General features: G+C 38.0%; 2 protein-coding genes across 4 annotated transcripts in view; one reads left to right on the top strand and one right to left on the bottom strand.

Annotated features, from left to right (window-relative positions):
* The window catches only part of MFSD6 (major facilitator superfamily domain containing 6), a 68,630-nt gene that overhangs the window by 14,107 nt on the left and 40,589 nt on the right, over positions 1-13,934 (bottom strand). For both annotated transcript variants that reach the window (XM_027588924.1, XM_027588926.1), the window contains exon 3: positions 4,670-4,767. In XM_027588924.1, coding sequence (XP_027444725.1) covers positions 4,670-4,767 — 98 coding nt within the window. The remainder of the gene's footprint in view (positions 1-4,669; positions 4,768-13,934) is intronic.
* NEMP2 (nuclear envelope integral membrane protein 2) overlaps positions 1-13,934 on the top strand; it is a 157,204-nt gene that overhangs the window by 141,207 nt on the left and 2,063 nt on the right. The window contains exon 8 of one of the 2 annotated variants that reach the window (XM_027588937.1): positions 1,601-3,639. The exons of the other annotated variant lie outside the window; for it this stretch is intronic. Coding sequence (XP_027444738.1) covers positions 1,601-1,688 — 88 coding nt within the window. The 3' untranslated portion in view covers positions 1,689-3,639. Of the gene's footprint in view, positions 1-1,600; positions 3,640-13,934 lie in introns of those variants that run through there. 2 annotated transcript variants of the gene reach the window in all.

Raw genomic sequence — 13,934 nt, 5'->3', positions numbered from 1 at the left:
CGGAACACAGGACAGTGTAAATCAAGCCTAAGCACTTAATAGTTTGTAGATTATTGTATATTTTGGTAAGTTGTCTTAAATAATTTATAGAATGAGGTGGGAACATAAGTAAATGATTAAAAACACACTGATGTTTTATAGATGTGCAGTGGAGAAAGGATGATATCCTAGGAAGAAAGTTAATATTGAAGGTTCAGCTTTTAAATTTAGTTTTCAATTTTTCTTTACATATTTATAAATTTTTGAGATAGAACTTTCTGTTATTCAAGAGCTTTAAAAATTAGAAAATATAATTACAGTACATTTTGCAGGAGACTATAAAATCAAATAATAAGCAATTACAGTATCTCTTCCTATATGCATATTTCTTTGGAGAATTCAAAAAGCATAAGCATGGTCTTTGCATTTAAGAGTTAAAACTAAGTCGGGAAGTAAAACTAGTATTTGTAAAATATTTGGGTAGCAATTAAGTGCTAAAGTGTGTAACAGTCCATAAATCTGAGAACAGTTCAGAAAAGGAAGAGCTAAGTGTGAGATGCCACTGCCAGAACAGGATTCTTGAAGCAGAGACATTTAAAGTGAATTTTAAATGGACAAAATAATGCCTATTTTGAAGAAAAGTTTATATAAGAATCTTTAGTAACTAACTGTAAAGAAACCAAGGGAGTGACAAAGATTAAAACTGCTCTATTACAATTTGTAACACTATTCTGATTAAAACATGATCTTAACAGTAGCACCAGTAACATTTATACGCCAGTTTATCAACTGAAATGCTAAACCTAGAGCATTTGTCTATCCTCCATATTCATGTGGCAAGCTACTTGTGTTTCAAGGGTTAAGCCAGACGGAAAATTTCCAATATGGATGCTAACAGATTGGAATCATGTCTAAGATTTCCACTGTCAGATGAGGACTGCATAGTAACCCTTTCATGATGTTTTTATGATCTTCCAGAACACAAGGAGAAGGAAAACATGGTTCTTACTTGCTGACTAGGCATACTAAATAAAAAGCAAAGCTTCATAAATACCAGTTCAAGCCCTCCTACTGGTGACACTTAAAAAACCATCTTTCATCAAAATCTTAACCCAGCTCCCACTGATCGAGCTTTCTGCAGAGAAGGACCTGACACAGACCTCATCTTCACCCTTCAGTGCTCGGACCATTCAGCCAAGTACCTTAAAGGACCTCTTTAGTTACAGCAGCCCTGGGCTGGGCCTAATTTCCTTAAATGCATTTTTTAAAATTCTTTTATTGTTATGTTAATCACCATATATTACATTCCTTAAATGCATTTTAATAACAAGAATAATTTTGATCACATTCATCTCAAAGTTTCTAAGTATTCACAACCAATACCTGCATAGGAAGGAGCATAACAAATCTGGGTTTGATTTGTTATATATACAGTAAAGTATATATACCTCATCACAATCATGAATGTTTAAATGCTTCTTGTACAAAAGCAATAGAGAAAATTCCTATGGGTTTTTAAAAACAGATCTTGAGAAATAAATATAAACTCACACCCCCTCTACTTCACCTAGCAATGCTTTGGGGACTTAGACTCACTGTCTCTTTTTAAAATAAATTGCAGGCTCCTTATGGGCAGGAAATATGTCTTCTGCTTCTGTACATGGTACTGCCAGTTGCCTACAGAACAACGTGTTTGCTGCAGATGGTAGCCAAGACTGCTAAAAGGATAAGCTTGCAAGAATGCCACGAAATATGAGAAAGATCATGGGAAAGAAACATCCTCACAATTCCCAACAGTATCCAGCAGTCTTACCTCGATCCCCAAGTGGATACCTGCAGAGCCTCCTTACTAGGGGCCTAGAGAGGAGGAAATTTACTTCATCCCCATCTCATTTGCTAATTATTACCAACATGACCCAAGGAGACAAATGCTGAGATGATGATCAAAAGCTCCAAGGAATGACAGATAACAAGGAATCCTCCTTTGTTAGTTACATATAACCCAAAAGAGGAAGAGACGGGCAGTGGAAGATAGGGAATAAAGAGCATCCCTTGTCTCCTCCCCTTCAGTTGCCCACCAGGTAGATACTAGTTCTCGTGGTGTTCTGGGGAAGAGCCAAGGGGTAACAGAATGAAGAGACAGACTCACCTCTATTTTTTTAAGAAGACTGGTGTGGCACTGTTTGGGAATCAAAGAATGGAAGTACTGACTATTCAAGTGTCAAGATCATCAATGAAGAGAGCCAAAATCCCACTTCCTAGCCACCACCCCATTGAGACTAGTCTTTTTAATCATCAGTAACAATTCCAGTCAAGGAATTAAGGAGCATCTATATCATGACAATGGGATCGTCCCATAATTAAATCAGTGTTTTGTCATCATTGTTCCTTGTCTTTACCATATCCTAAGTAGAGCTGCCTCAAGCACAAAGACTTTAAAGTCATTTGGACAATATCTGTAAAGGTAGAAAAATCCAGACTGGCAAAACAAACCTCTTCAGTCAGAAGTGTATTTCTGTGATGCAGGATTTATTTGACGTGCGTGATCCACTACTTTCTGTGGGGTGGGTATGGATCTAACAAAGGCAAGGGATTTTGTTTTGTTGTACAACCAAAACATACAAAACACACTTCTGCCAGGGAATGAGACTGTCTCCTCCAGTCTAGACACAAAGAGCTCTTAGAAGTGTTCACAGAGTCCTCTATGAGACAAGGAGACTCTATGTATTTACAGATACCCTTTCTTACTTGCTTCAGATCAGTAACTAGATTTCTACTGGCACAGGGGAAAATAAAATGAACCACAGAGGTATAAATTGTAGCCTGCCACGGGGAGCAGAACGCCTGTTTGGATTTCAAACATGGCCAGCTCCCTAAATGCTGGGATAATCGCCCTGAGGTATCCCTAAATATTTAACTATGGCCACGGCATACACTTTGTTTCCCTGAAGTTGCCACTCTGCTTTCTACTTCTTAGCCTGGGCACATGGCTTTCTGGCATTTTCTGTATGCCATACTGTATTCCTATGCACCCTTCAAAATCCAGCTTATATGTGATTTCCTGGGGGGAATCTTTCAATAATATCTTTATCATTCCATCCCCTGCTCCTTCCAAGGAGCTTCTTCTGTGTTACCTGGCACATTTTTCTGATTCCATCTAACACACTGTGGTAATTATGTGTTTACACATCCAGCTTCCACAACAGATGGTGGGGCCTTCTAAATTAATATATTATTTTTTATTACATTTTATTGCATTTATGACATTCCCAGCATGCTGCCTGACTCTTGTAGCTGTTTATCTTGGATAAATTAACAGGAAAAAAGTTTTTTGATTCATAACAGCATTTATTTTTTCTCCTCTTATAAAATTCCTTTGTTGTTCCTTTAACCATTTCATGTAAAAAGCTTCTCTCTTGCTGTCTTGAGTCATTTATGTCCTTTTCCATCTAATTCATATTAAATTAAAAGGAGAAAAAGATACATATGCATGTATTACAATGTCCTTTCTAATTATTATAAACAACCATTTATTATAAGACCAAATTTCCATTTTCTATTTTAAACAAAATCTCCTTTCACCAATTATACCATTGCATCAGGCCTGAGAAAAGCACCTTTAGAGTATGTATATATTTTAATTTTATAATGTGAATAAAAATTATCTCCTTTCAAGAGGGATGGGTTTTCTTTTTCATTGCCACAATGGGAATTGATGAATGAGCTTGCATTTTGTACATTTTGTTTAGATGTACAATAATGAGTCTTTCATCTTAGATATCATGATGAGAAATTATATTCATTGTGTTGTACTTGTATCCTCAGGTTTAGGGAAAATGATAATGGCAGGCTATAAAGCTAATGAAATTGTATATAATCACAGACTATTCAGTACAATTACTGATTTAGGAGCCTGGGCCATCCCAGAAGACCTCAACTCTGATAATCTTGTCCTAAACCTTTATTTTAATCATCATGCCAACCACCAAATGGTTCAGCCAAGCAGTTAACAAGGGTCTTCAGTATATAGTCTAGATTATATGAGCTAATATGGCAATGAGCTTTGTATAGAAATACAAGTTTGTATTGCTCCTAAGCCACATGGCAAGAGCTTCCTAGAAATTTTTTTTCAAAGTTATCTGTTGTGAAGGGAAACAGTCCAGTGAAGCAAAGAGAACTCTGGTCAGGATATTTGAGCAAAGATTTAAAACGTTCATGGGAAAATAATAGCTTGACTATAAAGCTTTAGTTGTAAATCACTAGATGTGATAAAAGAAACCGAAGAAACAAAATAATTATGACAATCTTTTTTTTCAATATGTACAGTTAACCTACAAACACCAAAACACCAAAGTCTTTAAAAGATAAATCCTTTTATACTTAAAATTACCTTTGGATGTATACACTTAACAACTGTACATAGAGTTTATTCCAGAGTTCCTTTTTTGTTAAATCACAAGGGTGTTAAGACAAATTCAGCTTTGTCTGGCTCAACAAACACAGAAGACTCAGAGTAACTGATGACGAACCAACCCCCCTGATGTCACCTCTTCCCTAACAACCACTTCAAAATCCTATAAAACAGTAGGTCTGGCCTTCCTTTCAGAGTCAGATGCTCGAGGCCACTAAACTTTTACATAGTCATAGCTTAGTCAGGTAGAACAACAATTCATTCCAGCTGTTAACTTACCTTGAAGAACTTCCATGGGGAGAACAGTCCAGGCGTTTTCCAGGTAGGAAATATAAATGTAACGAGCTGTGTTGCAGGCCAGACCGATGTAAAGAACCCTTCAACAAACGAATGAACGAACAAAGGGAAGTAAGTTGAGGCCCTGCAAATATTAAGTACATTTTCCCCTGTCCAAACCATCCATTATCCAGCAGTGTTCAAAATTAGGAGTCGGGAAGCTGAAGGACAACTAAATTTAACCATGAACTCTTAGGAATAAGAAAACTGCTTCTAACATATCTGTCCTCAGTCTTTTCAAAACACTTGTTAATATAAAAGTGAACATCACCCTTCCTGAAACTTAATTAGCACAGCCAATGCTTTTTTAAGACAGTCTGGGCACACTGCCATCTGTAATGACATTATAGGCTTCTTTCCAGGTGGCTGTAGGGCAAATATGCCCGGGATGAGAGCTACTTCACTATGACGGGGGAAGGACAGGGTAGAGATGAGAACATGAGTACGGACGCACTCTTGCATGCAATTCCCAAGACACCAAGGAGTTTTATAAGGAGGCTCTCAAGGTCATCAAAAACTATCATCCAATGATGAACAATAAACTATTTGGAAATCAAATACTTTTTCATATCAGTTCAACTGATACATCTTCATTATTTAAAAATAAATCCATGATATCATATGCTGACCAAACTAATAAATATATATCAACATCGCTTTCCCCCTCACAAACACCACCACCAAAATTATGACAAAAAAATAAATAAAGACCTTAAGTGGTGCATCCAAGCATAGGGTTACATTCTCTCATTCTGACCTGGATGAGCTGGTTTGGAAGCAAATGGTGGCTGCTTCTTTATACAAAACAACATGATGGTAGCGATTTCTCTTTCTAGTTTGTTTTCCATTTTCTGTTAATCTTCCTAAGTTTAATGCTTTTCTTTTTTTTTTTTCTCAATTCAAGTGGATGAAAACTCAAAGGTAAAAGAAATAAGCCAATAGGACAGTCAGTGGTATTTTCCTAATCTTGCTCAACTACATTTTTATATTAAAATCATTCCAGTAAACACTGTTCTCTTTTCCCAACCTTGAATCAAGGAAAGGAAAGCTTTGAGGCATCCAGCTGGTATTAACTGCAAATATGGAAGAGAAGGATGGGAGAAAGACAAAAAAGGCCTGAGGGGCAGAGATGGGATAGGAAATGGGTATTAAAAGGGATTTAGGAGATCTTCAGTATTGAAAAGGTCTGGGTTATCATATTCTGTGGACATTATGTTCTTTGTACTGCTATGACTTGAGGAAAAAAGTATATGTTCCAATCCTGTTTGATAAAAAATTTCCTGAACAAAGTAGCTACAGATCCATCAACCCGGGTCCCTCTGCTAGAAAACAACAGCAACAAAAAAAGCCTATAGGAAATTAAAGTGCAAAATATACTACACAAACATACAAGTTACACAAATCTGTGCTTTCTTTTTAAGTTCTAATCTAGCTCTGTTAATGATCTTGACATAGCCTAACTCAGGGGTCAGTAAACATTTCCTATAAAGGGCCATACCATAAATAGTTTAGGCTTTGTATGTCTCTTGCACCTCCTCAACCTTGCCACTGTAGTGTGAAAGCAACCACAGACAATATGTATATGAATGAGCATGGATGGCTGTGTTCCAATAAAATCTGAATTATGAACAGTGAAATTTAAATTTCATAGATAGTTGACCTCTGAACAATGCAGGGGTTAGGGGTGCTGGCCCCCTGCACAGTAGAAAATCCACATGTAACTTTTGACTCCCCGCAGAACTTAACTACAGGTAGTCTACTACTGACTGGAAGCCTTACCAATAACATAAACAGTCAATTAACACATATTTTATATATGTATTATATACTGTATTATTAAAATAAGATAGAGAAAAAAATGTTATTAAGAAAAACATAAAGGGGGTGCCTGGGTGGCTCAGTTGAGTGGCGGCCTTCGGCTCAGGTCATGATCCCAGGGATCGAGCTGAGCCCCCGCATTGGGGGCTCAGTGGGGAGCCTGTTTCTCCCTCTCCCTCTGCCTGCCGCTCTGCCTACTTGTGCTCTCAAATAAATACATGAAATCTTTAAAAAAAGAAAAAGAAAAACATAAGGAAAATACATTTGCAGTACTGTACTGTATTTACTGAAAAAAAATTTATTAGTGGACCCTCATAGTTCAAACCCATGTTGATCAAGGGTCAACTGTAATTTTTATGCATCACAAAATATTATTATTCTTTGATTTTTTTTCAACCCCCTAAAAGTATAGACACCATTCTTAGTTCTGGGTCATATAAAAACAGGTAGCAGGCCAGATTTGGCCCATGGGCCGTAGGCTGCTAACCCCTGATCTAGCTCCTTAGTTCTTGTTAACTTTGGCTATATGTCAGATTTACTCAGGTAACTATTAAAAACAACAGATGTCCAGACCCATGCTAGTCTTGATAAAGATCTCTATGGTTAGAACCCAGGCATTGTGCTTTAGAAAGTTTCCCAGTTTATTCAGACACTAAGCCAGGGTGAAGAACCACTGGTCTAGCTCACTCTAAGCAGCTCCCACTAATACTTTCCCATAATTCCATTACAAAAAATTTTGGTAATACCTCTTCCTTGTGTTCATATTGCATATCCTGAACCTTTCTTTTGAGACCACCTCTGAAGCAGTTATCCTGACAGCTGTTGTTCAATGCAGACCATAATCCACAGGTCCTAGCCTAAAAGTAACGCAAAGACAATCAGCCCAGTTTAATAGGTCGATTGTGCTGTGCCTTCAAACCTCTACCATGTGGAATTCAGTCAATGGAGTCTATAACTTCTGGGACCCTTAGGTCTCAGATTGCCACCAAGAAGCCAGTGGCTATCAGCTTGATATCTTTCGCTTCTGTCCCACATTTCTCATCTCACAATTGATATGACCAAACAGATGCCTTACAGGAGAAAAGCGAAAAAAGAGGTATCCAGGGCAAGTTACTTCATCTCTCTGAACCTCAGTTTCTTCCTGTATCAAGTGAAGATAATAACGTGTATGGTGCAGGCTTGTTTTGATAAATGCAATACAGCGAATCACCCAAATAGCACTCAGAAAATCGCATCATCATCATCTTAAAGAAAAGTATCCGAGTACACTTTTGTTTTCTGACAAAAGAGAAAGGAGCACTAGCATTTCTTCCTCACCAACCATTCTGGGGCAGCCAGTGGCTTCAAGAAGTCAGCAAAGGTAAAATTGTGAGCAGAAAGGAAGGCAACATTTTGATCTATGAAAAGGGAAAGAAGTAGGTACGTATTTATTAAATAGTCACTTAAAAGTATTTCAGCAACCTAAGAATCTCTTTAATACCTGAATGCGATATTTAAACTGAGATATTATTCACCATTATGGGCTGAATTGTGTCCCTGTGAAACTCCTATGTTGAAGTCCTAAGTCCTAACCCCTAGTACCCTGGAGTGTGACTATGTATAGAGATAGGGCCTGTAAAGAGGTAATTAAGGTAAAATGATGTCAGATGGGCGGGTCCTAATCCAGTATGACTGGTGTCCTGGCAAGAAGAAAGGGAACAGGTCAGAGACACACAGAAGACCAGGTAAAGACACTGGAAGAACACAAGCCAAGGAGGAGAGTCCCTCAGAAGAAATACAACCTGCTGACACCTTGATCTTGCACTTTTGGCTTCTAGAACTGTAAGGAAATAAGTTTCTGGTTTTTTAAGCCATCCAGTCTGTGGTGCTTTGTTATTGCAGCCCTAGCAAATGAATTTATGCACACTCATGAAATTAGGGATTTGCTAATAAAAAGAAATTTAAAACGTTTTCCTAATCATCTTCTAGACAATCGAATTGTTTATACTGAATATAGAGCACATGTTCAGAGGCCTAGAGTATTCTTGAGCACTGAGAGGTCTGGAAATACAGAAGAATAGGGTGAAAAATGCTTCTCACTGAGATACAGATACCTAAAACGAACGCCTAAAAATGAAGTTCGGAGACAACATCATCGCTTTCCCATATCACAACAGGAAGTCAGTAAGTATAAAATTAGGCAAGAAATAAAGGCAATTTTAGAATAGGTTGTTGGTGTAAGTGAACTTACCTATAAAGAGAAGGAACACAATTGGTAAGAAACAAATGATTTATCAGAAAACAACTACACCATGGAAAACCCAAATCACCTGTCAAATACCTTGATTCTGTATTTGAGCAAAATATAAAAGGAGAAGAAAAAGTGCTTACGACATCCTAATTTCTTATGTAACCACAATTCTCAGTATTGGCAGGACAAATTGGTGGTTATCTTATAATAAAACTGGAACTTTTTTTTCAGACACAGTATTCAAGATATAGTCGTAACTGTGATCCATTCTGCAGTTCCTTACGAAGTGTAGATTAGTTATGATGCCCTACTTTCCAGTTTCAACCCATCTATAATGTGGCTGAATACCCCCTGAAAGTCTCTCTAAACCACAATGAACATGAATTTTGCTCAGTAAACGTTATTAAGATACCATGTATGTTAACCATAAACCTCAAGTGTTTGTAGACAGGGTGTCTGAAAGATATAAGGAGAATCAAAGTCTAAGGATTTATGAAGAGATGAGTGAACTTCTCCAATCCAGATCCAATCTGGAAATTAGTCTTTATTCCAGAGACAACACAGGCTATGAGCCTCAAAGAAACGACCCACCGCAGGATTATGACAATGCTCAGATCTCAGAGACAAAAGAGCAATACCACACAACGGGATCCCATTCTCAGCCAAATGAATTGGCAGCAAGCATTTACAAAGCCTCTACTGGAGAGACCTAAAACCTCTTCAAAAAGGAAAAACCACTAAATAAAAACAAAATACCCTGGATGAGGATTGCTTTTAGCACTCAGAAGTGGAGTATTTGCAGATAGACTGAAAATTCTATGCTACCTGTGTTACAAGCCCGCACACAAAGATGCACGCCTTCCAGTGCACAGAAAGTGTTGCTCAAGGGCCCAGGGGGAGATGAAGATAGACTAGCAACAAACTTAAGATTCAGAAAACATTTTGAACAGGTTACAAACCACTTGGACAATTTCCTCAGCTACATCTGGTGGGAGTTTTTAGCCGTTCCTAATGAGATAGAATTGGTCATTTATACCAGATACTTGGAGCAGAGTCTATAGTCTGCCTCATGTATGATAAACAGTATATTTTCTGTAGGTAAACAGTATATGGTCTCACCCCTAAGTTGGGTTCCATTATTCCTAGATCATCCTTTTATAGTCTATATAAACTTGTCAGTAAAAAAGACTCCTTCAGATATTGTTACAGATGTCTTTCTAGACCAGGCAGACATCAGCTGCTAGTAAGTCAAGATTTTGGAGCTTAATGTAAGCATTCGAATGTAAGCAGTGCCCTCCTCCCCAAGAATGAAGCTTATTTCAGGCATAACCACCAATTTATACTGATGACCTTAAGAGGATGAGGTTTCCTATAGTCATTAATTTGTAAAAAGGTAGGAAAAAACATATCCAAACTCTCTAGAAAATAATTAAAATATAAGGTTTAAGCCTTCAAAGAGTTAAATGTCAGTCTAGAAAATGAATGTTTTCTCATATCCATCTCCCTCTTCCCAACCAACCTCCATTAGCGTTACTGTGGATGTCTTGCCAGGATTTCTCTGCCCCTGTCTAGCAGAGTAGGTTTTTATCATCACTATCTGTAGTCTCCTGTCCTCTCTCCCTCTTCTTGTTCTCTCCCTGTCCTTTCCTGCCATCCTGTGTTCCATTCCCATGGCTCACTGGTTTGAAAGGATCATCACTGGCATTCCTTAGGATTCCCACTCTAAGGAAGTGATCCAAGCCACCATCATGGTATATTCTTCTCATGCCCCAGGGGTAGCAAAAGCAACCAGAGAGAGGGAAGGAGATATGGCCACAGTCAGTGGCCTGAACAACATGTGGCAGGAGCTCCCACACCTCATGCTCAGACCAAGTGCTTACCTAGAAGTGCCAGAGCTGATAACATACCTGTCCTTGACACAACTTTGGGCACTGGCCTCTCTAAGAGTCCATTCTTGAAAGGGATCATCCCTTTCAAGAAATGTCTCCAGATGTCTCCAGGAACAATTGATCCTATCCCCTCCTGTTCTTCTGTTATACTATTAGACTATTTGTTTCCATTAGACTATTTGTCACAGTCTACACCTTACACACAGATGACTGTGAGTTCCTGGGAAACTAGGAAGATGTCTTTATCTCTGTACTCAAAAGGAGCCGGCCTTGCTCAAGTGCTCAATGAATCTATAGTAACACAATTTAATGTAATCTTATGTAAATAAAATAGGACGGCAAAAAGAAGCACGGTTTCTCTTACTGGATTGTAGGGTAGTTCTCTTTTTAACTTTTTGAGGAACCTCCGTACTGTTTTCCACAGTGGCTGCACCAGTTTGCATTCCCACCAACAGCACGTGAGGGTTCCTTTTTCTCCACATCCTTACCAACATTTGTTGTTTCTGGAGCTTTTGATTTTAGCCATTCTGACAAATGTGAGGTGATATCTCACTGTGGTTTTGATTTGCATTACTCTGATGATGAGTGATGTTGAGCATCTTTTCATGTGTCTGTGGCCATCTGTATGTCTTCTTTGGACAAGTGTCTGATCATGTCTTCTGCCCATTTCTTGATTGGATTATGTGATTTTTTTTGGTGTTGGGTTGTATAAGTTCTTTATATATTTTGGATACTAACCCTTTATTGGATATGTCATTTACAAATGTCTTCTCCCATTCAGTGTGTTGTCTTTTAGTTTTGTTGGTTGCTTCCTTTGCTGAGCAGTTATGTATTTTTTGATAGTCATATGACAATAGAGATATAAAAGGCAAAAAAACTGTCAAATTAGACATAGGAATGACAACCATAAAAAATCCGGGTTAAAACAATGAAAAATTAAAAGAATTCAGCTATGAGGTTGTTTTGAAAGTATCTTTAAGTTCGTGTTCCACATTAAGGAAACGAAAACTAATAGAAATCATAGATTATGTACATTTGGTTTAACACCAATCAGCAAAATTGTTTTTAAAGAAAAAAGTCTGACCCTATATCAGAAGTTTATCAAATGCTTTTATATTTTTGTTTTAAAATATTTAAATTTTGAATATGTTATGTTTTATCATCAATCTACCAACCACTAACTCCTGGATGCTGCCATCTAAAGCAAGCTAAAAATCACTACAGAATAGTGAGTATAGCATACTAATATTTATGTCCGAGAAGGAGAGTTGCTCATATGTGTATGCACTTACATGTGAGCAGAATATCTCTGGAAAGATACACTAAAACCTCATGACACTGACTGTCTCTAGGGAGGACACTGGGAAACTGTGTTTCAGGGGTGGGAGAGAGACTTTACTGGATATCTTTTATGAATTGAATTTTTGAATTTTTTGAATTTTTGAATTTTTTGAGTTTTTGAATTTTTTTCCCATGCATATATCTACTTTCTTAAAGAATGACTAGAGATCAGTCACTATGTTTCATGTAGCTATAAATAAGCACAGCAAATGATGTATGATGTTTGACCAATAGGTCTCCAACCTGAAGGGATCATTATCTGGTTCTCTATTTTGGCTTAAAAATAATATGACATCCTAGCTAGTATTCAATATTACTTCTGTCTTTTGAACTTATTTTGAGAGATCAGATGCGAGTAAACCATATAGACATACAAATAGTTAAGAAAAGCACATGAAATAATCAGCACTGCCATTACTGTATTCTTTCTAAACAAAGGAAATGGCAGTCTGTAGAGACAGTCTTAAGAGAAGTGCTTATTTGCTTCAAGGACCACTTGGTTCATCAGAAAGTATATGTCACACAATGGGAACCTTTGAATCAAAGCTTCTAATAGAAACAAGATTCCATTATAAAACATCTTTCTTGTAGCCTATTTGGCACAGTGCTCTGCCCAGCTCTCTGTCCTCCGTGCAGGGTAAGGTCAATTTCATGTAATATTGGCTGGATTTGATCCCCAGTGCTTGGCACACAGCAGGCACTCAATAAATATTCATCAACTAGAGGGAAAATATGAATACTTTAAAGATTTTATTTATTTATTTGACGGAGAGAGACAGCAAGAGAGGGAACACAAGCAGGGGGAGTGGGAGGGAGAAGCAGGCTTCCCGAGGACCAGGGAGCCCGATGCGGGGCTCGATCCCAGGACCCTGGGACCATGACCTAAGCCGAAGGCAGACGCTTAACGACTGAGCCACCCAGGCGCCCAATATGAATACTTTAAATAGAACATCACTCAATAAATATTTATTGAATACACTTGTGCTAAGTGCCAGGGATATGGTGGTGAACAAGATATGAACTATGCACGTATTATGCTTATAATTTTGTGTGTGTGTATACGTATACACACACTTGGTTCATCAGAATATATATATATATATGATAGGTACGTGAAAGAATGAATTGGCCTATAGAAAAGACCTAGAACTAGGATGATTAAGAAAATGGATGCCCATACTTGGCACCATTTGTGATTAATGTTAATAGGCTATGGTTGAAGATACATATTTAGTCATTTATATGAACAGCTGTCTGTGTTTTGTTTATTTGCGGCATCCTGAGGCATCAGGCAGTGGATCTCCAACACACGTGCACAAGCAGTAACAGGGTTCTTGGGTGCCCACAGGCCCATCTCACTGGAAGGGTAAGAGGTGGCATCAGTGCCACAAAGCTCAGAGAGTCAGCGGCACCCCCATATCAACCACAGGACAGCCAAGGGGATCACCAATAGAGACACCAGGCTGCTAAGCTTCTACCATTAAAGCAAGTGTAGCTGGTTTACGCTCTGTCCTTGTCCAACAGAGCATAAGAACCGTACTGTATGTCAGAAGAGTGAATGGAGGAAAAAAGACTATTCACGTACCTGTTTGTTTGTTTTTTTTATGTTAGAAAAAGAAAAGGTGAAAGTGAAGTCTGAGCCTCTGCTGGTCTTCAGTCATTCTTTATTTGGTTGCCTTCAAATATTTCCTCTCCCAATGATTATCAAGCTAAGAGTCTAATTATGAAAACCATCAGTCGGGTCACTGTGCTGGTTCCTGGCCATATTTACATCTCTCTATTGTTCCTTTAGTTATTCTGTCTACTTTTTCTTAGGTTGTGTATATCTCCAGGTAGAAAAATAAGGATGTTCAAAACAAAATAGAACCTTCATTAATGGAACCCAGCTACTTGGAAAGCACAATATGCTGTTTTATTATAGTTTCCATTT

The sequence above is a fragment of the Zalophus californianus genome, chromosome 3, assembly GCF_009762305.2.
Source record: "Zalophus californianus isolate mZalCal1 chromosome 3, mZalCal1.pri.v2, whole genome shotgun sequence".
NCBI lineage: Eukaryota > Metazoa > Chordata > Mammalia > Carnivora > Otariidae > Zalophus > Zalophus californianus.
This window is presented reverse-complemented; position numbering and strand designations above follow the sequence as displayed.